Source organism: Anser cygnoides, chromosome 8 (genome assembly GCF_040182565.1).
Source record: "Anser cygnoides isolate HZ-2024a breed goose chromosome 8, Taihu_goose_T2T_genome, whole genome shotgun sequence".
Lineage (NCBI taxonomy): Eukaryota > Metazoa > Chordata > Aves > Anseriformes > Anatidae > Anser > Anser cygnoides.
In genome coordinates, this window is record NC_089880.1 from 23362152 (window position 1) to 23387272 (window position 25121).

Below are 25121 nucleotides of genomic sequence, written 5' to 3' on the forward strand. Positions count from 1 at the left end.
GAAGCCGAGCGAGTTCGGGAAGCGAGAAGGGTACGATTAATTTGGGCTAAAAAGTGTTTTTTTAAATCTGTTTTTGACCAAGTAAGGGCAGCTCTGCCGAAGCAGAGCCTCGAAAAATTCCACGACACTCGTGCTTGTTCCTCTCCACGGAAATCTTTAGTAAAAGGCGAAAGATTTATACGATCTGAAGAGAAACCAGAGTATAACGACTAAACCCCCCGGCCCGACCCCAGCGCCGCCCGCCGCCCCCCAGCTCACGGCGCCGCCCGCCCCGCCCCGCCTCCCCCCGACCCCGCTCCCCCCATCCCCTCCCCGCCCTCCGGTCCCGCTCCCGGCCCCGAGCGGCCCCGCGGGAGCTGCGGAAACGGGACCGGAGCGGGCGGGAAGCGGGCGGCGCCGCGCGGTGCACCACGGGTATGCAAATGAGCAGGGCCTGGGGGCGGGGCCGCGAGTGCCGGGTACCGCCAGCACGGCGCTGCCCGGGGGCGGTGCTGGGGGCTGGGGTGAGGGGCTGGGCGCACCGCGGTAAGGCACCAAGCTGGGGGGAAGCGAGAGGAGACTCTCAGTGATTTTCTTCAGGCAGGACCCTCTGCGGAGATATTTTATTCGTGGTTGCAATGGCGGGCGTCCTGCAGGGATGAGCGCACAGTAAAAGTTTACCATAACCTCGTACTCCCCGTTACCCGACACCTGATTCCTCCCTGTTTCCTCATGCGCTGAGCGCTACAGGTTCACAACCTACTCGACGCGCTTCTATACAATACATGTACAATTTTATTTGACCAACCGTTAATTTCTCCTTCTTTTCTTTTCTTTTCTTTTCTTTTCTTTTCTTTTCTTTTCTTTTCTTTTCTTTTCTTTTCTTTTCTTTTCTTTTCTTTTCTTTTCTTTTCTCCTTTTCTTTTCTTTTTTTTTTTTCCCCTCTTCTCTCGTGACTAAAGGGCCCTTGATTTTTGTTTCTACTGATTTCACACTGCTCGTCCTGTTTTCCTCAGCCATCCCCCTCATTTTGGGACAGCAGGACCTTCCCCTTATCTGCTTAGCATACTCCCAACTGCTATGCCCTACAGTCACTTTTGAATACGCCAGGTTAGGGGGATTTTCCACTGCAAAACCACCTTCTGTTGCAGAAACGCAGCTCTGCCTCTCACAGCAGCGTCGATCTGACGGGGGGTAGGAAGGCTTTGGGGGGAGGTGTTGGAGGGCAGGAGGGCCCTGCAGAGGGACCTGGGCAGGTTGGGTAGATGGGCGGAGGCCATAGCGGTGCAGTTCAACACGACTTGGGGTGGTGCGCTTCCCTAAACGTGCGAAGAAAAACGTTATTTTGTCTGTTTTTGACCAAGTAAGGGCAGCTCTGCCGAAGCAGAGCCTCAAAAAATTCCACGACACTCGTGCTTGTTCCTCTCCACGGAAATCTTTAGTAAAAGGCGAAAGATTTATACGATCTGAAGAGAAACCAGAGTATAATTATCGCTCTCCCAGGCCCGACCCCAGCACCGCCCGCCGCTCTCTAGCTCACGGCGATAAACCGTTCTCCCGTCTCCCCCCGGTCTCGCTCCCTCCACCCTTTCCCCACCTCTCAGCCCCGCTCCCGGCCCCGAGCGACCCCGCGAGAGCGGCGGAAACGACACCGGAGCCGGCAGAACCGGGCGGCGCCGCGCGGTGCACCATGGGTATGCAAATCAGCCCTCTGGCCTCCGCCGTCACCACCGCCGCGTCGCCTAGCAACAGCACACGGCCGCGGCGCGATGACGTCACTGCCTCTCGCGAGAGCTCGCTGCGCCAAACCGCCCCGTGAGCCTCCGCGCCGCCTCTTTGCGCCAGGGCCGCACCATGGGTGAGTGGGGCTGCCACCAGGCCCGACCGCCATCCGCCGCCATCTGCCCGCCGCGCTGCCGCCGCCTGCAGCCATCCGTCCCGGGGGGCAGCCGGGGGTGCCGCCGGGCCCCGCTGACCGCCATCGGGGGCGGCTGCCGCAGCGCCGAGCGGCTGGCGGGGGGAGGAGGGGAGGGAGGCCGGGCCCAACATGGCGGCGGGGGGGGGGGACAGGGAGGCTGCTGTAGGGGGCCCTGCGGATGAAGGGGGGGGGTGATGGGGGGGCTCGTTACCCAGGAGGCAGCGCCTTTTGGGGGCTCAGTTGGAGAAGGGAGGGTTGAGTGGGGGTGTACCCCATAGGGCCCGTCAGTCAGGTGGGGAGGGGATCCATTCCTAAGGAGCTGCAAGATCCAGCGCATAGCATAAGGTACGTGTTACAGGGGGCTTAGCAGCGTGAGGCGGGCCCTTCCTGTAGGGTCCTGTAAGCTAATTCATGAGGTTGCTTCCTGCAGAGGGCTGGGGTGGTCCCTGCAGAGCTGCGGGAGGGAGGGAGGGAGGGAGGCTGCCTTCCCCAGATGTGCTGGGGGAGAGGAGGTCGAGGAGGCTCTGAGTTTCAATGATGAAGCATCTCTAACTGCTGCATAAGGCTGAGTGCACTGTGCGGATACCAACCTTGGAGAGCTGAGGACTCAGACCCTCGCCCAGCCATGGCCAGGTGGGATCCATGCCATCTTCTGACCGCGCTGCTCTCCATTCAGGTATCTCCAGGGACAACTGGCATAAGCGTCGCAAGACTGGGGGCAAGAGGAAGCCCTACCACAAGAAGAGGAAGTATGAGTTGGGGCGGCCGCCAGCCAACACTAAGGTGGGTGGCTTGGGGAGGATAGTCAGTGATTTTTTTCAAATTCGATTTGATGATTGTGTGCTTCCAGAGGCTTAAAAATACATTGTGAGTGATTAGATATCTGTCACTGCTTTTATAAAAGATGGCTTTTTTCTTTATGCCTGTGGGAAGCAGTGATAGGTTTTTGCAGTAAGAGGCAATTGGAGTGATGAAATTCTCACCTTAGGCGGATGCAACAGACCGTTTTGGTCGCTTTCTGCATCTGCCGATGCTGGGGTTTGTCATAGTTACACTGACCACATTGCCTTGGGTTCGGAGTTCGGCTGGGCTCCTGTGTGCGTGCCGTGCAGCATGCCAGCGCCAACCTCACTGGGGTTTGTTTCCGATGTAGATCGGTCCGCGCCGAATTCACACAGTGAGGGTTCGTGGTGGCAACAAGAAATACCGTGCCCTTCGCCTGGATGTCGGCAACTTCTCCTGGGGATCCGAATGTAAGTACGTTATAACCCTGATGCGTTCAGAAACCTTCCACACACGTTGATCTCCAATACAGCTACAGAGTAGAGGGGTGGTGCACAGCTTTCTAGGCTGATTTCGGACACACTGAACTTGGCAGAAGTGGACCTGAGGCTGGCTGCGTGGTGATGATAACTTTGACCTTACGTGGCCTTAGGAGACTTGAATGTCTGCTGGGCTCACAGTGATTGGAGTGTCATAGTTACCCTGAGAGACACGCTCGTATCGCCTCCCTGCTGGGCTTTGGGGGGCTACAGAGGGGGGAAAACGCAAACTACCTGCAGGTTAGGTCTTCACAAATGCAACTCACGTGCTGCCCAGTTCATTGATGAACATCTGCTGAGAGTTAGGTAGCCCTGTCCAAGAGAGAAGGCTGAGGATTTTTCAGCAAAAGAGCGGCCCGTGGCAGTGTTACATGAGCACGCGCTTTTTAATTCCTCCTGCTTAGCTAAGCAGAAGTGGGCAGCACAGAAACGAGAGGGCAGCCTGCAGTAATTCCGCTGGACGAGGTGGGTTTTGTCCTAGGAATTACAAAACAAAAACCGTTCGGCTTGAGCTCAGGCCCAGTCGCTGTTACCCTGTGTGATGATAAAGCCAGCGGTAAGGGTTTCAGTGAGCGGCGTGGCACGAGGCAGAAGACACGTGCTTTCTTCTCACTGACAGCAGCGTTGTCCCAGCTGGAAGAGTGCTGTCATTCGTAGGCAATAACGGAGAAGTGAAGGGACTGAGCGCACGTTGCTGGACAAGTATGAGGTACACAAGTAAAGAGAAGAAAACCACTCTTGCACCCGGCCTTTGCGTGCAGTGAGGGCTGTGTCTGCAGGGCTGGCAACTGCTAAACGCTCAAATCTAGTAGCTGATACCGGATGCTTCAGGTGGGCCGTGGAGGGTGAAAACATCGGCGTCCTCTCTGCTCATCGCCCCTCGTCCTATGGAAGTGGTTTCTATTAGGTGTTGCAGAGCAATCCTGCTCAACAAGGCTTACTCCAGTAATTCTAGGAACTATATTCAGGATTGAGCCCTGTGTACGGTGTTAGTTGGCATCTGCTGAGGTATCCTCGGGCCCAGAAGTGTAGCTTTCAACATTATTCAGTCATCTTGGAGATGAGTTTCAGCAAGGCCACGGTTTTTCATCTAGGTTGAATCTTTTCCCCAGGTACAGGCTTCTGTCCTGGCAGCAGAAAGTTGGACTGATGAAAACTAGCTGCATCGTTCAGTTAAATTTAAAGTCAGTGCCGGGGAAGCTGGAGGACTGATCGGGTGACGAGTGAGGTGATTTTAGGGTACGTGTGGGGTGCTGCGGACTGTGTCCTCAGTTGTCTGATCCCTGGGGATTTGAATTCGTACCCTTCTTTTGAAAGGCTGCACCCGCAAGACCAGGATCATCGATGTTGTCTACAACGCTTCCAACAACGAACTGGTGCGGACAAAGACCCTGGTGAAGAACTGCATCGTTCTCGTCGACAGCACCCCGTACCGGCAGTGGTATGAAGCCCACTATGCCTTGCCCCTTGGACGCAAGAAGGGCGCCAAACTGGTACGTGTGGTGTTGGGTGGGTTCCTCGCGGCCGGGGGTCACTGTGACTCCTGGGAAGAGGAGAGGCTGCCCTGCCGGAGGCAGCTCGTCGTGGGCGAACAGCGCCTGCCGAGATCGGCTGGGTGCCCGTCGGCGGTAGCGTGGGTCGCACAGGCTGCCCTCCCAGGAGGAGTCGGGCTCTGTTCGGGTGCGCGGGGTCCTCTCCGAGGCATTGCACAGGGGCCTGCCTGTAGATGTCTTCTAATGATGATACTTCTGTCCAGTTCTGCTGCTGAAGGAAGGGCGATGACACCTTGTGATGCTGAGGAAGGCTTTGCAGGCAGGCCCTTGTGCTGGGGCAGCGCTGTCCTCCGATGAGAAGTTCGTGGATTGATGACTAAACTTTGCTTAAAGCATCTTCATCCAGACTCATCACCTCTAATTTTAAGATGCAAACCCCAGATTAAGTTATTTAAACACCGGTGTGTAGCATTCAGCTTGGGGTTGTCTCCTTGCCTTACAAAATAAAGCGCTTGCGAGCTGATCACCGTGAAGTTCAGAAGCGTGGGGAGAGCTCGGAACCTGTTTGCCAGGACTTGTGCCACGCCCGAGCGCTCTCATGTCTGGAGAAGAGACAAGTGCTCGCTTTTTTTTGGAGGAGGGGTAATTCATTAGGGAAAGCTTTGCAGCCACGTCTGTCTAGAGCGTGTTTCCTGAGGGCGCTGTGCTGCGCTGTCATCGGTGACTCCGGTCAGCAGTGCTGGGCTTGTCGGCCTCAGAAGTGAAAAGAGCACCCGGTTCTGTTAGGTTGAGGCGTTTGTAGCTCTGGAAGATGTGACTTGGGAAACAAAACAGTGCTGGGTTCTCTTTGATGCTAGTGGGGACCTGCTCTTGCAGGAGGTGGCTGTATGCTTGACCGTGCCTTCACTTAACGCTAACCTTGTTTTTACCTACGGTCTCGTTTTAGACTCCTGAAGAGGAGGAAATTCTGAACAAGAAGCGCTCAAAGAAGATCCAGAAAAAATACGATGAGCGAAAGAAGAATGCCAAGATAGCAAGCATCCTCGAGGAGCAGTTCCAGCAAGGAAAGCTGCTCGGTGAGTCCCGGGGGGCCGTGGTGTGGGTGGGTGTAAGGGAGTCAGGGCGTAAGCAGGTTCCAGAGCAGGTTCCCTTCTTGTTCTTGGGACCATTTCCCCACGAGCTGTGATAAAGCTAACAGATGAAAGCAGTGGGGGTGTTTTCCCGATCTATTTGCACAAGGATCCTCTGAGTGTAGGGGAACTCTTCTTTTACTTTCTCTGGGGATAGCCCAGGCCTGGCAGGAGCAGGAGATCTCTTTCTGTAGCTTGAATTGCTTCGTGTCCCAGCCAGCAATCGATCATTCCTGGTTGGCATTTGAAATAAGTGACGGGACGTGAGACTTGCAAATGAGCAGACAGCTGTGGGTGTGCTGCGTGTCAGAAACAGCCCGGCCGTGCACGCAGACAGCTGTTGCCGGTTCTGGTGTGAATAGTTCCGTGCTCCGAAGTCTTCTGGTGATGAGACCTTTGTCCAGTTCTGCTACTGAATTTGAGCGATGACAGTTTGGAGATCTGAAGAGGACTTCATTATGGGCGCAGCCCGGCAGAGCAGGTTGCAGAGCAAGGTCTCTTGGGGGAGGAATTAGGGCAGCACACAAGCTCGTGTCTGTTACCGAGCCTTGCTCGTTCGTGCTTCTGCAGGGACTGCAGGCGTTGTTTCCTGCCACGTGTACGTACCTGGGTAGCGAATTTATTTAATTAAACTGAGTGGCTTCTCCTTGCAGCTTGCATTGCCTCCAGACCTGGACAGTGTGGTCGAGCTGATGGCTATGTGTTGGAAGGCAAGGAGCTAGAGTTCTACTTGAGGAAGATCAAGGCCAGAAAAGGCAAATGAAAACAAACTGTTCATCGGAGAGAACCAATAAACAAAACCTATAACAAATGGGTAGCGTGCTTATTTGTCTCTGCAGGGCGGAGGGGGCTTGTGTAGCACCCCGAAAATGCGAAAGCAAGAAGGATCTGCTGGAATCCACTGGGTGCTTTTGTGTCTTCGGGCAAACCGTGCCCCTGCTCGCTCCTGACTAAAACGTCTCACGGGGCGCTGGGACGGTGACCTGGTGGAACAGACGGGCGGGGAAAAGGCTGCCGGAGGAAGGTGCGGATGCCCGCCCCTGTTGGAGCTCTGGGAGCTGACGGGGTTCCCCGTGCACGCTCACCTCGGGGTCCCCTGCCTTGTCTCAAACCCGCCGAATGCGGCTGCACTGCTAAGTGACTGGCTGGTCTCTCCCTGACCTCCTCGGTCTCATCCCAGTGCCAGAGAAATCCCCTCTAGCAGAAGGGCCGGGCTCTCCCCGTGGCCTGCCCCTTTCGAAAGCTGGGTACAAGTTCCAGCTTTCCGCCCTGTCGCCCGCGGGATTGGAAAACCGGTGAACCGGCATGAACCTTTCCAGATGTTTTGGGGCGTTCGATGATGAACAACCTTAAATAAATAAATGTAGCACCTGGTTCTGGAGTGCGTGCCTGGCGGGTGCGTGCCCTGCCTGCCCAACCCCACATCTGCCCTGGTGGGAGCGCGGCACCGCTGCCTCGGCCCGGCGCTGTGCCCGCAGGGTGGAACCAGGCGCTCCTGGAGTCTCGAGGTGGGACCTGGCCGGGCGTGATGACGTTTGCACAAGCACATTCCTTCTCCATAGTGATCTCGGGTAAACTTTCCCTGCTTTCTAGCAACGCCTGTTTCCAGAGAGGCAGGGCGGACGCGATAAAGGGCGTTTGGGAGGGATGTGTCACGGCTGCTTCCTCCGGGTTTGTTTCTTCTCCCTGCTCGCCCTCTGCGGAGAGCAAACAGGATTCAGGGTGTTCCTGGGGGACTTTGTACGGAGGGAGAAACTGAGACAATTGCCATGTTAGGGTAAGGGCAGGGGCTGTAAACCCCTGACGAGCAGGATTATGCCTAATTCATCAGTGCACGCTGCTAATAAATTGCATGGGTGTCATTGCTCCGAAACGCGGCAGCCAAGGGCAAGGGCCCGTGGGAACGAAGCTGGCACTGTCACCGTGCCGTAGGTGTGACATGGGAATGGGACCGGGTGGCAGCTGGCCAGGGGCGTGTGTGCCCTTTTGCTTTACAGCATCTGGCTCTGTCGCTGGGTCTAACACCCCGCGACAGTCCCCAGTGCCAGCCCGGGGGATGGGATCCACCCTCTTTGCACCGCCAAGAACGAACCTGAAAGCTGGCGCTGGCAGCAGCTTTATTGATACTGGGGGGCCATCAGCACAGCGCTGAACGCCGTTGTCCTGTCCCTTGCTCGGTGTCTGGGCTGTCCCCTGTCCCCTCTGTTGGCCCTTGGTAGCAGGGAGCGAGCGTGCGTCTGCTCACCGTACCGGTGAGTGGCATCGCCACACACGCGAGCTGAATCCTGCAATTTTCGGGCTAGCAGCTAGCTTTGAATGCTGCGTGCCCAACCCCAAAACCACCGGGACCTCCCCACCAACCGGGCGCAGGGCTGGGTGGAGAAAAACCGTGCAGGGGGGCACAAGGGGGTGTCTGGGGACAGGGTCGGGAGTGCCGTCGGGGCACCCTCAGGGCTCCCAGCCCCCCGGGCGCTCAGCCCCGACGCTCTCGCTGGACGGAGCCTTCACCAGGACCAGCGGCAGCTCCTTCCTCCGCATTTCGGTGGCCTTCGGCGACCGGGGTCCCCCCAGGGGACCACCCGGCGTGGGGGGCTCGCTGCCCCGGCTCTCATCCTCCGTCTCCTCCTCCTCGATGCGATCCACCGCCTCGGGGTCCTTGGGGCGGCCGGGGTGCGGGGAGGGGAAGGCTCCGTCCCCCCGGGGACGCCGCAGGTGGGGGGTGGCTCGGCCGCCCCGGCCGAAATTTTTGATGCTGATGGCGGGGGAGGCGGCGGCGAGGAAGCGGCCGAGCAGGGGCGTCTGGATGCGCGGCATGCTCGGCGAGACCTCCACCGGCTGGCTCTGCTCCGCGTCCTCGCACATGCTGGGGGAGCACGGCAGGGTGGTGGGGACGGCCACACGTCCCCAAGGTCCCCCTGACGGCCTGGGGACACCCAGCCCTGCACAGGGCCATGCCGGGACGGTGGCACCCAGGGCACATGGTGCAGGCAGGGACCCCCCCTCAAGTCTCCAGCTGGGACTCCCGGCTGCGCCGTGCACTCACCGCATGTCGAAGGTGGAGCCCAGGAAGGAGGGCTTCAGGGTCTCGGCGGCAGTGGCCATGGTGTAGGGGGGCTGAGCCGTGGACTCGTTCCAGTACTTGTCCTTGGCGGCTGGCGGCAGGTTCTGGTACATGTCATCCACCGAGAGCAGGGACACCTGGGGACGGGCGTGAGGACCCGGTGTCTGCAGGTCCTGCTGCCAGCACCAGCCCTGCAGGGGTTGGAAGGAGCCAGGGAGGCTCCGGGTGCATCCCCTGGCTGCATTTGGGGTTTTCCTCTTTTAAATGCTTTCCTGGGTGATGGGGACGAGCAGCGGTGCCAGGCTGCTGAGTGTCCCTAGGGGGTTGCTGACCCTGCCAGGGGGAGTAGATACACGGGTGGACAGGGGACGGAGGGACAAGGTGCAGCCCTGCACCTAGATGGGAATCTCTTGTGGACAAAGACCAGGAGCAGGGCTGAGGGGGGACAGTCCCCATTGCCACGTTGCGGGGACGTCCCGATGCCCGCCCAACACAACACCCCACCTGCAGATTCCTGTCTATCAGCTTGTTGGTCTCGAAGTCATCGTCGTCTTCCCCGAACGGGTTAATGATCTGCTCGGCAACCTGCGGAGGGAGGGGGCAGGGGACACGGGGTCGGGGACGGGGACACCCTCCTGGGACACCTTCCCATCGGGCCACCCACGGGGCACCTGAAACGGGCAGTGCCCTGCAGTGAGCAGCCTCCATCCCCCTGGTGCCCCGCCGCAACACGTCCCCGAGGGCCACCAGCCGTGACGTGGCCGGTGCCAAGCCCTGGGCCAGGGACCCCCGGGCACCCCCCCGGCCGTGTCTCACCTTCAGCCAGCCGGCGTAGAAGAAGAACTGCAGGAGGGTGGAGAGGGGCACGTACATGTCCAGGTCCCCCTCCTGCCCCGGCTCCAGCGGCTCCAGGAACTGCCGCCCGATGAGGCAGAAGGCGAAGAAGGAGTACACGGCGATGGTGACCACCTGCGGGGAGCGCGGGGACAGTGGTGGCAGCGAGGGGGGACGTGAAGCTGCCAGAGGCTTTGCTGCTCGATGATGCCCTCAGGTGCTCTGGGCTAAAGCCCGAAGCCCACCCGAGGGGCAATCCCCCCCCCGTGCCACGCTCCCCATCCACCCTGTGCTCCCGCGCATTGCTGTGCGCCGGCGGCACCGGGCGCACGGTGGGAACAAGTCGCTTTTACCGGGGGTCCGGTCACCCACCTGCGTGTACACCAGCGGGATGCTGATCCAGTCGTAGTGGAACAGCATGCTGCACTTGGCCCGGTACGCGTTCAGCTCCTGGCAGGGAGGACAAAGACGCGTTTTGCCCGGGTCCCGTCCCCCCCCAGCCCCGCGGTGCCGTGCCCCCCGCGCGCCCGGCACCACTCACGTCCATCAGCAGGCGCAGGGCCACGTCGTCGCGGATGCGGCCGTCCCGCCTGGCCTGCGCCGCCAGGTTGGTGAACCACACGCAGGGCACCCAGTACTTGTTGAAGTCCGAGTGCAGGCTCTCGAACTTCTTGCGCTCGTCCTGCGTCATGAAGCCTGCGGCGGGGCGGGGGGGGGGGGGGCGAGCGGCAGGGGCTCAGCGCCGCGGACCCCCGGCGGTGGGGGAAAGGGAGTTTTTGGGGACCCTCCCCAGGAGGAACGTGGGGTTTTCCAGGGTCTGGGGGGGGGGCAGAGGGGGACATGGGTTTCTTTAGGGACACATGCAGTGTCCGTGCAAGGAAATAACCCCTCCACATCGGGGCAGGATGCCGCCTCACGTGTGGGTCAGGGATGCTTGCAGGGGGACCCAGGGGCTCCCCACTGCCCCCCCTTAGCCCACCCCCGGGTGACGGGGACACTGCTGAGCTTCCCAGCTTTCTCGCCCCATATTTCAAGCCATCCCCCCCCCCAGGCTTTGCCCCCCTCACCCGCTTCCACCACGTGGTCCATGGTGGGGAAGCGCTTGAGCACCCTGGTGCTGACGGAGCGCAGGATGAGGACGGCCGAGAGGTTGGCGTAGCGGATGAGGGTGCGCCGCAGGATCCGACCCCTCTCGTCCTTGCCGTGGACGTTGCTGGAGATGACGCACATGAGCTGGTCGGGCAGGGGGATGCTGGTGTACTGCGCCCACCACCGGTTCACGATCAGGGTGACGTAAAAACCTGTGCGGAGACGGCGCAGGGGGCTCTGAGAGGTGACGAGCCCACACCAGGGGGACCTGCCGGCTCTCCAGGGGTGACAGGTTGGAGATAAAGAGCACGTTGTCCTTCCCCTTGGACTGCTCTCCCCAGGGATGGAGGTGGGGACATCCCCGGCTCTTCCCTGGCTCTGGAGAAGGGCCAGGGAGCTGTGCTCGGTGGCTTTGGGAGCTGAGTGCCATCCGGCCCCAGGCAACAGGGCAGTTTTGGCTCAGGGGCAGGATGGGGCATCCCCAAGCCGCGGGGGAGCAGGAGAGGGACCCGTACCTAGGACGAAGGACATGGGGATGAGGTCCGTGGAGCGGTTGCAGTACTGAGCCACTTTGGTGTAGAGACGCTTCTGCTCCTCGGTCAGCAGCCGCCTGCAGCGGGCACGCAGCGGGGTCAGGGGCGAGCTGCCTCAGACCCCCCCCCCCCCAAAAAAAAAGCCATCCCCTGGGTCCCCTTCTCCATGTGGGGTCCCAGCCGCTCCCCTACTCACCGGTAGACGACGCTGAGCAGCGCGTACAGCACCACGAAGACGATGAACTCCTTGTACAGCAGCTTGTAGATGCTGCCCTTCCAGCGGAAGAGCAGCTTGGAGAAGCCCCCGAAACGGGAGTCGGCGACTTTGAGCGTGTAGGAGACGGTCATGGTGGCACGGATGACGATCTCACTGCCGGGGGAGAAGCGGGGTACACGCTGCCTGGCTGGGACGCGTGCTCGCTGCCACGCCAAGCACCGGTGCCCATGGGCCGGCTCGCCCCACGCCCTCCCCACGCTGCTCTGCACGTCCCTAGCAGCACCTGGTGCCTTCCCCCCCCTAAATATCCCGGTGTGAACCCATCGGCCGAGCCCTCCGCGTGATGGATTGGAGCTGTCACGGGCAGGGAACAGGGAATTACGGGACGGTCACACCTCCCTGCCACTGGAGATTTCGGTGGGAGCTGCTGGCGTCGGACCTGGGGATGCACAGGAGCCAGCGGGGTGGTTTGGGCCGTTCCCCTTGGCGGGCTGAATTTGGGCTCCATGAGGAGGAGAGGAAAGGACGGGGGTTGTCACCCCTCCTGGCAGCCCTGGGAATGTGACCCCGGGGTGAGCTGGCTTGGGGTGGCTGCGGGGTGTTTCTGGGGTGCCCGTGGGTAGCGCGCCCCTTGCTGCCACGTCCTGGGGCCAGCCCCGGGCTGCCTGCTCGTGCTCTGCGGCAGTTCCCGGTCCCTCTGTGTCCCCAGGGGGGCTGGGGGACAGCACGAGCTGCAGGGTGGGCAGAAGAGCTGGGGCACGCCGGGGTCCCCTGGGTGTCCCTTGGCTGCAGCACCTGGCGGGGGTGGTGGAGGCTTGGGGACGTCTGGCACGGGGCCACTTTCTCAGGGAGGGCGCTGGGAGGGCGAATGTCCCAGCGGGACGTGAAGCAGTGGGAAACATCCGTGAGGAGGAGCGGGACACGCAGCGAAACCACCCTGTCCTCATCCCCAGCCCGTGCTGGTGCTTGCACCCTCCAGCCCAAGGCAGCCCGAGGCAGGAGCGAGCACCACCGCCACGGGCTGCGAGGCTGCGCCGGGCAGGAAACGCCGCTTCCTTTGCCGGCCATAGCGCCGCGTCCCGCCCTGCCCGGCTCCCTTCCTGCCGGGCACGGGGCCCGGCACAGCCTGCCACGGCTCCGACCCACGGAGCTGGGGGCTTCCAGCTTGGGAAATGCCCTCGGCGTGTCCCCCGACGCCCCTGGTCCATCTCCTGCTGGAGAAAGCGGCGTGGGTATGGGGCACGAGGCCGTCTGCATCCCTGCGGGCACCCATGGGTGGATGCGACCCACGGGGCTGTGCAGGGAGATAATTTACAGCACCCCCAGCCCGTCCTGCCCTGGCTGGTGAGCACGGTGCCCGTGGCAGGCTGGCAGCTTCCTTCATGGGCTGTAAATCACGGGCTACAGCTCGCTCAGCCCCGAGGGCCAGCACCCACCGCCCCCAGCCCAGCAGAGACGGGGCGCAGCCGCGGTGCCAAGAGTAAAATGATTTATTTCGCATCAGGAGCTGGCTCCTGCAGGGCTGGACAGCACATCGGGGAGGGAAGGCTGCAAAGGGCACCCCTCTGCTCCGGTGGCACCCTTTGGACGCCCTGCAAACAAAAGCCTTTTGCTGAGCAGGGCCCGGCACGAGCAAGGCCATCCATGCCCAGTCCTTGCACACGCGTGTGCACAAGCGCTCGTGTGAACAGGACACATGAAACGTGCTGGGGGAGCAGGCAGGGCCACTCCAGGCTCCCCTTTGCAGCAAGACCCCGCCAATCCCACGCAGGACCCCACATGCAGACCATGTTTCTCGTCCCCAGACCCTGATACGTGCAGGCTGGGGGCAGCGGGTCCGTGCCTGGTGCCAGCTGGCTGCAGAGGAGACAGAGCCCTGGTGCGCGGCCCTGGCATGCACGCTGTTGTCACCCGGCCCTAAAAATCAAATGGGGCAGCCCCCAGCTCCTCTCCACATCCTTCCTGGGTGCCTGCGTCCCCAAAAACCTCGTGCAGAGAACCCCCCGGTGCCCAGAGCCGCTCGCAGCCCTGCCCAGCCGCAGCACGTGGCAAGCGAGGGGTGCACACAGGAGTGCAGGGGAAGGTGGGGGGGGGGAATTTGGGGGTGCAGCTTCACAAACTGCCAGTGCAAGCCACGGCAGGGTGGCTCGCGGCCTCTCCCAGCCACAGCCACCCCCTGTTGCCCTCCGAGTCCCGTATCCCGTCCCCCCTTCAGTGCAGGTCAATGTTCTCGTACTCCAGGTTGTCCGAGTCCTCCAGCTCGATGCCGGGCACCAGGTTGTAGTAGTTGGTCGCCTGGTTCATGTAGATCTTCTCCCGGTCGGCCGAGTCCTTCAGGACATCGCTCACGCTCACCGTGTCCCCCTCTGGCCCGCTGCCCCCCAGCTCCTCCACCCCAGCTCCCGGGGCTCCCCGCTGGGTGCCCGGCCCCGCGCCCCGCTGCCCGTCGTGGGGCCGCACGTGGGATCCCACCCGGATCTCCACCTCCTCGTACAGGTCCCTGCTGCTCTCCAGAGGGTCCTGGGAGGGCTGGAGCAGCGCCGGCCCACCCAGCAGCACCTTCTTCTCCTTCTCAGAGGGGGCAGCGGGCAGCTCGTAGGGGACGTAGCGGTGGGGTTCGGGGGGCGCCGGCGCGCTGCCCCTCTCCGTGGCGGCCGGGCGGCTGCCTCCCGGGCTGTAGTTGGTTTTCCTCTTCCTCCTGCAGAAGCAGCAGGCGATGCTGGCGAGGAGGAGGAGGGGGGGCAGGCAGATGAAGAGGGCGGTGAGGCTGTGCGAGCGGCACAGCTCGTCCCGGGGGATGCTGCGGAGCTCGGCGCCGCGGTGCCGCTCCGGCGTGTGGCAGGCGAGGCCGGCGGCCAGGCTGGGCCGGCCCTGCAGGGCGCTGAGCAGGGCGCAGCTGCAGTCCCAGCTGTTGTTGGACACCTGGAGCTGGAGCAGGGACGGCTGCAGGAGGCTGCCGGGGAGGGAAGTCAGGGCGTTATAGCCCAGGTAGACCTCCTGCACCCGAGTCGATGCTTTCAGGAAGGACTGGGGAAGCTCCCGGAGCTGGTTGCTGTCCAGGTAGAGGATCTTCAAGTTCGGGGCATCTTCCAGAAAGCCCCCCGGGAGGCTTTCCAGCTGGTTGTGGCTTAAGTGCAAGACCTCCAGGGCGGGGGGGACGCCCTGCGCGTTGCTGATGGCCGCGATGCCGCAGCGCGAGAGGTCGAGCTCCCGCAGCCCGCGCACCCCCACCAGAGCCCCCCAGTCCAGCAGGGTGACGTTGGAGCTGCTGAAGTTGAGGCAGCAGCTCTCGGCGAGCGGAGCAGCCCGGAAAGCCTCGAAGTCCAGGGGCTCGGTGCAGTTGCAGCTCTCCGGTGCCGGGTCCTGGGCGAGGCTGGCGGCGAGCAGGAGGCACAGGGACAGGGTCTGCAGCGCCGTGCCTGCGGGACAGCCAAGGAGATGGGCACCCCGCTGCGGCCCCAACGCCCAGCACCCCACAGCCGGGGGCTTCTCCCCCCACCCCTACCCCGATAACGCCCCCGGTCCCTCCGCTCGCCCCGCACTCGGTCCCCGCACCCCGGGGATGCCACCCCCGGGGCCGTCCCGCTGCTCCCCCCGGGCTTTTGCCCGTGTCCCCCCCGGGTTTTTCCTCGTGTCCCCCCCCGCCGCTCACCTGCCGCCGCCCGCCCCATGCTCCCCGGGGCCGCTCCGCGCTCCCCCCGCAGCCGCCGCCGCCGCCGCCCGGCTCCGCCTCGCTGCCGGGGGGGCCCCGCCGGAACCCGGCCGCCCCGGGGCCCGCCTCGCCCCGCACCTCCGGCCCCCGCCCCGAGCTCGGCCCCCCCCCCCCCCCGCCCCGACCCCTCGCAGGGCTCCCGCCCGCCCCGCTGTGCCCCCAAAAAGCAGGGCACCCCCCACACCCCGGACCCAGGCACCCCTCCCTAACCTTCCCCTCTCCATCCCCCAAAGCCCAGAGCCCCCTCCAACCCCCCCAGCTCCCAGCCCCCCCGACGAGCCCCCAGCCCCCCCGAGCTCCCCGACCCCAGCATCAGCCCCCCCAAGCCATGGCAGAGGGGCTGTGCCGGGGTCTGCCCCATTCCCTGCTCTCCTGAGGGGGGGGAGAGGTCCCAGCCCCCTGCTCCCCACCTGGGGGGGGGCGATGTGCCCCCCAGCCCCGCTGGGACGAGGATGCGGGGTGGACGCGGTGGTGGGATGGGGACCAAAGGGGCCACAACGGGGCCAGCCGCCCTCTCCAGCACGACCGGGCCCCTTCTGACTTCCTCCCACCCCACACCCGGCTGGGAAGGAGGACACAGCACCACAACCTGCAGGGAAAGCAGCGCTGGAGGGGGGGAGCTGCATTTCCACACCCCAAAAACACGGGCATGGGCTCACGGCGGTGTGAACGCTGCCCCGAGGAGCCGGGTAACCCGAGGCACGCGGCGGGGGAGCAGCGGCTTGGCGATGCTCAGCGAGGTGACAACAGCGGGGCTGGGAGCCGGGGGCTGCCCTCCTGCCCAGCTCAGGCTGCCTCCCACACCCCCAAACCCAAGTGCTGCCTTAACCCGGAGGGATCGGGGTCCCTTTATCTCTCCCTCCAGGCGGCTCTGCCTGGATTTGCAGCTTCCCCTCGGCACTTCCCCAGCCGGGGCTGCCGCTTCCTTCCCTGGCTCCGTCGCCCTCCCCTCCTCCTCGGCATCTTCTGCAGGGTGAGAGCGCTGAGCGAGGGGGAAAACCCCACTCCTGAGAGGTTCGGGGCTGTCCCCCCCTCCTGGGCAGCTCTCCTGTCCCAGGGCCCTTTCTGTGCTCTTCCTGCCCGGGTGCTGCCTGCACCCTACAGCAGCTGCCGAGAGAGCCGGGTTTGGCTTCCCTGCTCCTGCTGCCGCTGAGCAGCACCGGGGGGGGTCACGGGGGGACCAGGCTGGGTCTGAATTTCATGGAGGACACAGGTCCCACAGCCTCTCCGGGCTTCTGCAGCATTTCACCACGCTCGAGGGGAAAAAAAAACATTTCCTGACATCTAGGTGGAATTTTCCTCGATGCAACTTGCAGCGGGTGCCTGTCCTCGTTCCGCTGGGCGCCTCCCCAAAGAGGTGCAGCTCTTGCGTTCTCCTTGCAGCTCCCTTCTCCTTGCAGCTCCCTTCTCCTCGTAGCTCCAGCCCGTTAGGCGCAGGCAAGCAGTGGGATCACCCCAGAGCCTCCCCTTCTGCAGGCTCGGCAGGCTGCTGACTTTACACCGCGCTCTCCTCCTACCCGCCCGAGCTCGGTGCGTGGGCAAACGCCCGTCTGCGATGCTCTGATGCTCTCGTGCATCACAGCAGGGCTGAGCAGCAGGTGGGGGGGAGCAGCTCCCGGGCTCCATCCCTCTCGGTGAGGTGCCCCAGCCCCGGGGGGGGGGATGTGGACACCCACCTTAGCCCAAACTGAGCCAGGAGCCAGCAGCGAGCAGCAGAGCTGGTGGCTCCCAGCAGGAGGCCCCAGGACAAGCCCCTGCAGGTTGTCCCGCTGCCCCCAGCACCCCCTGGGGCCTCCCTGCACCCTTGGGTACCTCCACCCCCACGCTGCCTCCAGAAGCTGACTCAGCTCTGCCCGGGGAGCCCCGAGCCGGGGCCTCCGTCGGAAAGGCAGAGGTGCACCGTGACGCCACCCGTGCCCAGGGGAGCCCTGGGGCCCTGGTGGAAACCGGCAGCTTTCCCCGAAGGGGGAACCCGGGTGTGCTGCCGGGCAGAGCGTTTGCACACGCTTCCTCCGTGAAAGGTTGAAAGCCAAGAGGGAAGTAAACAGGGCCGGATCCTTTCATCTCTCCCTCCGGGCAGGTTTATTCAGTTCTCATCCCGGAGGACGAGAGGGGGTGTGCTGCGAAATGCGGGGCCGGTTGGCCAGGGGTGCTCACGCGAAACCCTCGGCGTGTTCAGGAGCACATCGAGCATCAGTGAGCAGAGCTCTGAGCTGCCTCGGGGGAGCAGAGGGGAAATTGGCACAGAGCGAGGGACTTGCACGTGGTCCCGCTACCCTGAAGGGCAGCAGGATCTGCTTTCGAGGGGCTTTTGCAACGCTGCTGATCCGGGAGAGCGGGGTGCCGTGGTTTTCTGGCCAGTCCTGCTGCCCTACATCCATCCATCCGCGGCCTATTTTGGGTGACACTGAGACGTGTCTTCCCCGTGGCCATTAGAGAGCAGCACCGCGGTGGCTCAGCGCCCTGCGGACACCACTGTACCCTCCGGGCACCACTGCACATCGGGGCCAGCACGGCCAGACCCAGCAAAGCGTGGCACAAAGGCACAGACCCAGGGGACAGCGTGGCCAGGCAGCCCGCCTGCATCTTCCACTGCCCCCCCATGTCCCCAGTGCCCCACCTGGGGTGGGCTGGGACCCCACTGGGACAGAGTGGGGGCTTTGGGGGGGCGCCTGGCTGCATCCAGGGTGGGTGTGTGGGGGTCAGGGTCTGCAGCGTACAGGTGGGCTTCAAAATCCCCCCTAGATGTGCGTGGGGAGGGGGGTCTGCAGGTCTCGGGAGGGACGGAAGGGAGCTGAGGAGGGGTCTCTGCGTGCCCGTGGGGGTCTCTGAGTCTCGGGGGGGGGATCCCTGTGTCTATGGGGGTCGTGTGCCTGGAGGGGAGCCTGTCCGTGGGGGTCTCTGGGCCTGGGGGGGGGGGCACATCTGGGGCGGGTGTGAATCTACCGACCCCCCCGCGTAGGGGCGGGGCTGGCTCCTTCCCCCAAACCTCTACAGAAGGGTGACAGCGGCCGGCTGCCCTCACACGACCCCCACCGCCCCCCTCCCCTCCCCCACCCCCCCCTTTCCGTCCTGCTGCGCCTTTAAGAGCGCGGCGGGGCCGCCCGGAGGGGGGCGTGGCCCCGCGGGTGACGTCAGCGCGCCCATTGATAAAACCGGCGGGATCCCCGGCGCGCCAGCGCCAAGTCGGGGGGCGGCGGCGGGGCCACGTGCGCGGGGCCGCCGGTGGCGGAGGAGCCGCAGGAGCAGCACCGGGGCCGGACCGGGGCCGGACCGGGGCCGTGCCCGCAGCCGCCATGGAGCACGCCGGCCTTTTTCCCCTGTTCCCCGCCGCCACCACCACCGCCCGCCTGCCCGCCCAGCCCGCGCCCTCCCCGCCGCCGCCGCCCAGCCGGGCAGCCGAGACCACCCGGCTCATCACCGACCCGCTCTCCGGTCGCTCCTACTGCAAGGGCCGCCTGCTCGGGAAGGTACCGGGGGACAACGGGGGGGCGGCAGCAGGATGCGCGGGGAGCCCCCTGCTTCCGTAGGGGTGGGAGCTGGGAGGGGGGCTGGGGGCCTTGCTGCTGCCGCCGCCCCCCTCGACCCCCCCCCCCCGCGCCCCTTGTACCGGGCCGGGAGCCGTGAATCAGCCGGGCTGGCTCCCGGCCCCGCCGCCTTATCGGAGGCGCGATCGGTTTCGGGGCGCCCCGCGGGGTGTGCGTGGGCCGGCGGCTGCCCCGGTTCCCAGGGGTGCCGGCCCGGCCGCTCGGGCTGCGGCACACGCAACTTTTCCTCCCGCTGCGAGCGCTGTGTAGGAGGAGGCTGCTTGTTCCCAGCCCGGCCCGGGCGGGCTCGGCAGCTGAGTGTGCAGATTCGAGGCTGACATCACGGCAGGAAAAACCTGTCTCCATCGCGCGCTGCCTTTCGGTGGCCTCCGGTCCCCCTGCCCTGCGCAGGGCTTTCCGGGCGATCTGTCATCTGGAAAGATGCCTGGGTCCAGTAGTGGTGGGAGGAAAAACGCCCGGGAGGCTTTACAAGAACTGGGTGAAGAAAATCCCGGCTCGAGAGCATCGTGGTTCAGATCTCAGCGGGCGACGCAGCAGCCGGCGGCGTGTGACGCTCCCTGGGCTGCGCTGCGAGGAGCCGGCAGGGGCGGAGAGCTGTCTGTCACCGTCCCCAACCACCTCTTCTCCCCTTGCAGGGCGGCTTCGCACGATGCTACGAAATGACGGACCTCTCCAGCAACAAAACCTACGCTGTGAAGGTCATTCCTCACAGCCGGGTGGCTAAACCCCACCAGCGGGAGAAGGTAGGTGCCGGGGGAGCTTATGGGGGGCGCTCGGGTTCCAGCGGGCACCCTGCGCTCACCCGCGGCCTCTGCGTCCTTTCAGATCACCAACGAGATCGAGCTGCACCGCGACTTGCACCACAAGCACATCGTCAAGTTCTCCCACCACTTTGAGGACGCGGAGAACATCTACATCTTCCTGGAGCACTGCAGCCGGAAGGTGAGGGCTCCGTGTCCCCGAGCGGAGCAGTGGATGCTTTGTCCGGGGTGCTGGTTTTGCATGGTGCTGGGGACACTGTGGGTTTCACGTCCTCCATAAGCAGCCTGCTCGTGGTGGCAGCCCGTAGCCCCCAGCGCCACCACCAAAAGCCCAGTGGTTCCCCTGGTTGTGCTGAGCAGGGAGCCTGCTGAGCTCCTGGCCGTGGCAGGACAATTGTTTGTGCAACTCCTGGAAGAACTGGCTCTGACCCTGCTGGCCCCTTGCTTAGTCAGCACGGCTGCCTGCCCTCCCTGCCTGCCGTCACTGAGCTGCCTTCTCTCCCTCTGCAGTCGCTGGCCCACATCTGGAAGGCCCGCCATACCCTGCTGGAGCCTGAAGTGCGCTATTACCTCAAACAAATCATCTCTGGCTTGAAATACCTCCACCTCAAGGGCATCCTGCACCGGGACCTCAAGCTGGGTGAGTGTCACGTTTGGGGACGGAGCCACGCGGGGAGCAGCGAGCCAAAGGGACGGGGGGTGACATGTCACCGTCGTCTTGCAGGCAACTTCTTCATCAACGAAAACATGGAGCTGAAAGTGGGGGACTTCGGTCTAGCTGCTTGCCAGGACGCCTCTGACCAGAAGAAAAAGTAAGTCTGAGCTTCCCTTTATCTCCTTGTAGTAATTCCTGCCCCAGCTGCAGGCGAGGAGAGGGGGCTGGGGGCTTTGTGGCTCCCCCAGGAGCGTGCCCGCAGCCCTCGGGGAGAACAATGCGCTCGCTATGGCTATTGTGCCCGGCCGGGTGTGCAGGCTGGGACACAAAGGCTCCGTTCCCGGCTGTGTCTAGGACGAGCTCTTCCCGACGGCTCGCCACGAGCAGCTGCTGCTGCCCCCCGGGAGCTGGGGGGGGCTCCTTGTGGATGGAGGGAGCCTGTGGGGCTCAAATTAGGGAGGGGAACAGGCTGCAGGCTGAATCACAGGCATGGAGAGGTGGGGGGGATGCAAAGCAGGCTCTGAGCTGGCTGCCTGCCCTGCAGGACAATCTGTGGGACCCCCAACTACCTGGCCCCCGAAGTGCTGCTGCGGCAGGGCCACGGCCCGGAGTCGGACGTGTGGTCGCTGGGCTGCGTCATGTAAGTGCACGGAGTGGGGTGGGGGCTGTGGGGGGCCCCATGGGGAAGTCCCATTGCAATTTGTGTCGATGGCGTGCTGAAGGGCAGGGGGAGGGGGGCAGCGAGCGGCCGGATCCTGCTGAGAGGTGCCCCCGGGCACCCCGGGGTGCTGCAAGCAGCAGGCCCTGGTGTCACACCGTGCTCTGTCTCAAAGCTCAACCACCCCACAAGCGTGATAAACAACGGAAAATATCGGTGGCTGGCAGCTTGTTTGCACGGGGAGCGATCGCTTCGGTGACTCCAGCCCTCGCTGGCCGCTGCCGCAAGCTTCCTGCGTGGCTTTCTGCTGTGGGGCAGGGCCGTGGGGCAGGGCCACGGGGCTGCTGCCTCCTGTCAGCCCTGTCCCGGTTCCCCGGGACTCCTCACCTGCTGCTCTCGGCAGCCGCGAGGAGGAAGCGTGGCCGGATGTGAGCGCAGCCTGCCGGGCTGGAAGCGGTGCTCCCAGCCAGGTGTGGCCGGCCCAACGCCACCAGCTTCCTCGCTCTAAGTGCTGCTGAGTCACGAACCCGGCGGCGATGTGACCGTGGCACGTGCGTCCCCTCCCAGGTACACCCTGCTGTGTGGGAATCCTCCCTTCGAGACCTCGGACCTCAAGGAGACCTACAGGTGCATCAAGCAGGTGGAGTACACCCTGCCCGCCTTCCTCTCCCTGCCCGCCAAGCACCTCATCGCCGGCATCCTCAGGCGCAACCCCCAGGACCGCCTCACGCTCGAGGAGATCTTGGACCACGAGTTCTTCAAGGTGAGCGGGCAGGAGTCCCGCCTCGACCCTTAGCAGGGGGGGATGAGGCTTTTGGGGTCACGCAGGGCGCTGTCCTTGCCTGCGGAGGGACCGAGGGATCCGGCGTGCTCCCTGCTGCCCTGTCCCCGCAGCACGGGCTGCTTCCCATGCCGCTGATCCCCAAATACCCGAATGCCAGGCCCGGAGCCAAGGCCTGACGGAAATGCAAGCTGGCTGTCAGGAGGGCTGCGAGTGACTGCGGTCAGCCCGGGGCAGCTCTGTGAAGCACGTGGGTGGTGGAAACCAAACCTCTGCCTTCACCCCTCCGCAGGGCTACACGCCGGAGAAGCTCCCTCCCAGCAGCTGCGTGATGGCTCCGGAGCTGAGCCCCCCCAACCCAGCAAAGAGTCTCTTTGCTAAAGTCACCAAGACGCTCTTCGGGAAGAAGAAACCCAAGGGTGAGTCCACGCGCTTGCACGGGATCCTCCTGGTGACCCTTTCTCTGGGGAGAAGCGGGTCCTGCTTCCTGGAGATCACTGCTGGGGGGTCCCCGTGTCCCCTGCTTGGGGCCAGCACTCGCTGCCTTGTCCCTGCCCTTCCGCTGCTGGTGGCTGGCATGGGCGTGCGCCTGGGGAGCGGATGCTGCCCCGTAACCCTCGGGGACAGTTCCCCCTGGAAACCCCGTGCTGCTGCCTGAGAACTGGGAAGTGAAAGCGGGAGGCAGCCGCCTGCCACCCCGTGCTGAGCCTGCTGGGGGGGGGGGGTGGCCCCGTGTCCCCATCCCCTGTGCTCACGGCTTGCTGCCTCCCCCAGCCAAGAAGGGCCCTTCGGAGGACAAGGACGACATCTCCAAGCTGGTCACCGGGCTGATGAAGACCTCGATCTGCCGGCAGATAAGCTACAAGACGGTGGAAGGGAATGAGGTGAGAGCAGCCCCGAGTCCACGCGCACCCCTCCTGGGGCGGGGGGGCAGCATGCAGGATGGTGCTGACATCGTGTCCCCCCCCCCCCCCCCCCCAGGCCACCCCCGGGTCCTGCCGCAGCACCGGCTCCAGCCCCGTGGAGACGCTGGTGGAGGAGACCTATCACAAGTCCGTGTCCCCGTCCATCCGGGGGACGATGGCCAGCAGCTGCGAGGGTGAGCAACGCCTGCCGGGGCCACCCCACCTGCCCCGAGCTTCCTGCCCTGCCCCGGCTGATAGCGGGGCCGGCTGACTCACGGCCTCTCATCTTCCCTCCGCAGCCTTTGAAGACTGCATCACCGCCTCTGCCATCATCGAGTCGGCCGTCCGGCTCCTGCGGACCTGCCTCTCCTGCATGCCCCCAGGTAAACCAGCTGGGCTGCCCCAGGAGGGTGTAAAGGCATGGGTGCTGCTTTGGGAACCCCAAATACCGCCCGACCCTGCAGCAGGGAGCTGAGCAGGGGGTGCCTGTTCCGCTCACCCCCTTCCCTTCTCCACCAGCGGACAGAAACCCGGCTTCCCTGGCCCGGCACGAGCAGTTTGTCTGGGTGAGCAAGTGGGTGGACTACTCCAACAAGTACGGCTTCGGCTACCAGCTCTCCAACCGCAGCATCGGGGTCCTCTTCAACAATGGCACGCACATGGCGCTCTCCCCCAACCACAAGTGAGCGGCGGGGAAGGGGCTGGCGTCCTTGGGACAGCCCCACGGGTGGGGGGAAAAGGGGCGAGGGGAGGCTGTGTGGGGGGGGGGGGTGGTTTTGTGCTGGGTGGTGGCCCCGAGCTCACGGTGTGTCCCCTGCCAGGACGGTGCATTACAACCAGACCAACAGCAAGCACTTCGCCTTCCCCGCGTCCGCTGTCCCTGAGCAGCTGCAGGGGCAGATGAGCGTGCTGCGCTACTTCGCGTCCTACATGGAGCAGCACCTCATGAAGGTAGGCGCTGGGACCGCGGCTGGGTGGGTCACTGGGATGCGGTTTGACCCTGCCACCTGGGTGGCGCTCCCTGGTCGCAGGCTGTGGCCGGGTGGAGCCCTGGGGGCTGTCCCCCGCTGGCAGGGCACCGCTGACCGGTGTGGGACCAGGGGCTTACGCAGACCTTTCTCCCCGAGGGAGGTGACTTGCCGAGCATAGATGACCTTGGGCAGCCAGCCCTGCTCCTCCTGCAGTGGGTGAAGACGGACCAGGCCTTGCTTATGCTCTTCAGCAGTGGCACCCTCCAGGTATGCGCAGGGTGCGGTGCGGATGCCACTTTGGGAAGCCACCAGGGGACTCGTGACCCGGGTTAGTCCTTGCCCACCACGGTCCAAATGCGAAGACCAGCTGTGGGTGCGGGGTGCTGCTCTGGTGCCCCAGCTGCTGGTGGCAGCCCCCCCAGCCCCCTGGGAGGCGCAGGCACCTCGGCGGATCGGTGCGTTCCTGCCGTGGGGCTGCTCCCGGGCAGGTTGGGGAGGAGGAACGGGTTGAGGCAGGAAGCCCGGCTCCGTCCCCGCTCCTGCTGCGCTGCGGGAGGCTAAGCCAAGCCCCGCCTGTCTCCTAGGTGAACTTCTACAATGACCACACCAAGGTGATCATCAGCAAGCCTGACCACTCCTGCCTTGTCACCTACATCAACCGGGAGCGCAACTCTTACACCTACAAGCTGGGCAGCATCCAGGAGCTGGGCTGCTCGCCGGAGCTCCAGCAGCGCCTCCGATACATCCTCAAGCTCCTCCAGGAGCGGGCCGATGCCTAGCGTGGTGCTTTGGGGAGACCTTCTCTGGACGTAGAGGTCCCCTCTTGCCTTCCCGTGGGATGGGAGGTGCGTTGTGGTGCTCAGCTGGACTCCGGACCTCAGCGGCCACCCGCTGAACACACGTGGCTGTGATTACGGCAGCAGGTCTGCACACCCGTGCTGCTCCCTGGCTGTGGGCAATCGCTGCCTTTTCCCCTCTGCATGGCCGTGAGCTCGAGGCTTGGTGCTGTGGGGTGGAGAAGGCCCCCCCCAGGGGACGGACAGGGGTGTGGGGCGCTGCGTGGGCTGGCTCGTGCTGCTCCACAACTGCTACACTAAGGGGGGGCCAAGCTGGGCCCCGGCTGCTCCTGAATTGTGACTTGTCTGGTACAACTTGAGGTTTGGTAGAGGGCAGGGGGAAGGGATCTGTGGGCTTGCCTGGAAAAGCCCCTGTGTGGCTGTGACCTAGGGCAGGTTTCTTGTTTCGAGGCAGTCTCTGCCAGGTTGGGACTATTTATGCATCTTATTTATATGGAATTATTTATTTTCTCTCGGTCTGTCCATGTGCAGCTCCCCTGTCCCTGACTTACCTCAATAAAACTTTATTTGTGTAAGGGCAAGCTGCGTCTGCTGTGTCTGGAGCTGGGTCTGGGGTCACAAAGTGGAGCAGAGCAATCCCCATCTTCATCCCTGCTTTGGGGCTGCTCCTGGTGACACTGGGGTCATGGGTGTGATGGGGATATGGAGAGGGAGCTGGTGGGGGACCTGGGTGCCTTAGGCAGACCCTAAAGATGTT

The 25121-nt window shown here is 63.8% G+C and overlaps 4 protein-coding genes and 7 non-coding genes across 11 annotated transcripts; 7 read left to right on the top strand and 4 right to left on the bottom strand.

The window, feature by feature from the left end:
- Positions 1-89: 89 nt before the first annotated feature.
- On the bottom strand, positions 90-204 carry LOC125182242 (U5 spliceosomal RNA). The gene has a single exon (XR_007161565.2). It is a non-coding gene; the product is annotated as a U5 spliceosomal RNA (small nuclear RNA).
- Positions 205-1350: 1146 nt separating this feature from the next.
- Positions 1351-1465, bottom strand: LOC136791419 (U5 spliceosomal RNA). Its single transcript, XR_010833429.1, has one exon. It is a non-coding gene; the product is annotated as a U5 spliceosomal RNA (small nuclear RNA).
- A 233-nt stretch (positions 1466-1698) lies between these two features.
- On the top strand, positions 1699-6653 carry RPS8 (ribosomal protein S8). The gene is made up of 6 exons (XM_067001315.1): positions 1699-1837; positions 2574-2680; positions 3051-3150; positions 4537-4712; positions 5659-5788; positions 6496-6653. The coding sequence occupies exons 1-6, from the start codon at positions 1834-1836 to the stop codon at positions 6603-6605; spliced, it is 627 nt and encodes a 208-aa protein (XP_066857416.1). The 5' UTR covers positions 1699-1833; the 3' UTR covers positions 6606-6653.
- LOC125182244 (small nucleolar RNA SNORD55/SNORD39) lies at positions 2423-2507 on the top strand. The gene has a single exon (XR_007161567.1). It is a non-coding gene; the product is annotated as a small nucleolar RNA SNORD55/SNORD39 (small nucleolar RNA).
- Positions 2858-2961, top strand: LOC125182247 (small nucleolar RNA SNORD46). The gene has a single exon (XR_007161570.1). It is a non-coding gene; the product is annotated as a small nucleolar RNA SNORD46 (small nucleolar RNA).
- LOC125182246 (small nucleolar RNA SNORD38) lies at positions 4950-5022 on the top strand. Its single transcript, XR_007161569.1, has one exon. It is a non-coding gene; the product is annotated as a small nucleolar RNA SNORD38 (small nucleolar RNA).
- LOC125182245 (small nucleolar RNA SNORD38) lies at positions 6221-6292 on the top strand. Its single transcript, XR_007161568.2, has one exon. It is a non-coding gene; the product is annotated as a small nucleolar RNA SNORD38 (small nucleolar RNA).
- Positions 6654-6967: 314 nt separating the features above from the next.
- LOC125182243 (small nucleolar RNA SNORA35) lies at positions 6968-7097 on the top strand. The gene has a single exon (XR_007161566.1). It is a non-coding gene; the product is annotated as a small nucleolar RNA SNORA35 (small nucleolar RNA).
- Positions 7098-8290: 1193 nt separating this feature from the next.
- BEST4 (bestrophin 4) lies at positions 8291-11714 on the bottom strand. The gene is made up of 9 exons (XM_067001313.1): positions 11556-11714; positions 11342-11436; positions 10805-11038; positions 10279-10433; positions 10110-10187; positions 9720-9872; positions 9408-9488; positions 8886-9040; positions 8291-8705 (listed from the first exon to the last, which is right to left on the bottom strand). The coding sequence occupies exons 1-9, from the start codon at positions 11705-11707 to the stop codon at positions 8291-8293; spliced, it is 1518 nt and encodes a 505-aa protein (XP_066857414.1). The 5' UTR covers positions 11708-11714.
- Positions 11715-13048: 1334 nt separating this feature from the next.
- LOC136791339 (leucine-rich repeat-containing protein 26-like) lies at positions 13049-15350 on the bottom strand. The gene is made up of 2 exons (XM_067001314.1): positions 15229-15350; positions 13049-14995 (listed from the first exon to the last, which is right to left on the bottom strand). Exons 1-2 carry the CDS (start codon positions 15245-15247, stop codon positions 13788-13790), a joined length of 1227 nt encoding a protein of 408 aa, XP_066857415.1. The 5' UTR covers positions 15248-15350; the 3' UTR covers positions 13049-13787.
- A 3141-nt stretch (positions 15351-18491) lies between these two features.
- Positions 18492-24945, top strand: PLK3 (polo like kinase 3). The gene is made up of 15 exons (XM_067001285.1): positions 18492-18758; positions 19472-19579; positions 19662-19778; positions 20108-20237; positions 20322-20409; positions 20797-20892; positions 21478-21673; positions 21984-22110; positions 22466-22575; positions 22673-22790; positions 22896-22979; positions 23116-23278; positions 23418-23547; positions 23724-23834; positions 24152-24945. Exons 1-15 carry the CDS (start codon positions 18585-18587, stop codon positions 24344-24346), a joined length of 1947 nt encoding a protein of 648 aa, XP_066857386.1. The 5' UTR covers positions 18492-18584; the 3' UTR covers positions 24347-24945.
- Positions 24946-25121: the final 176 nt, after the last annotated feature.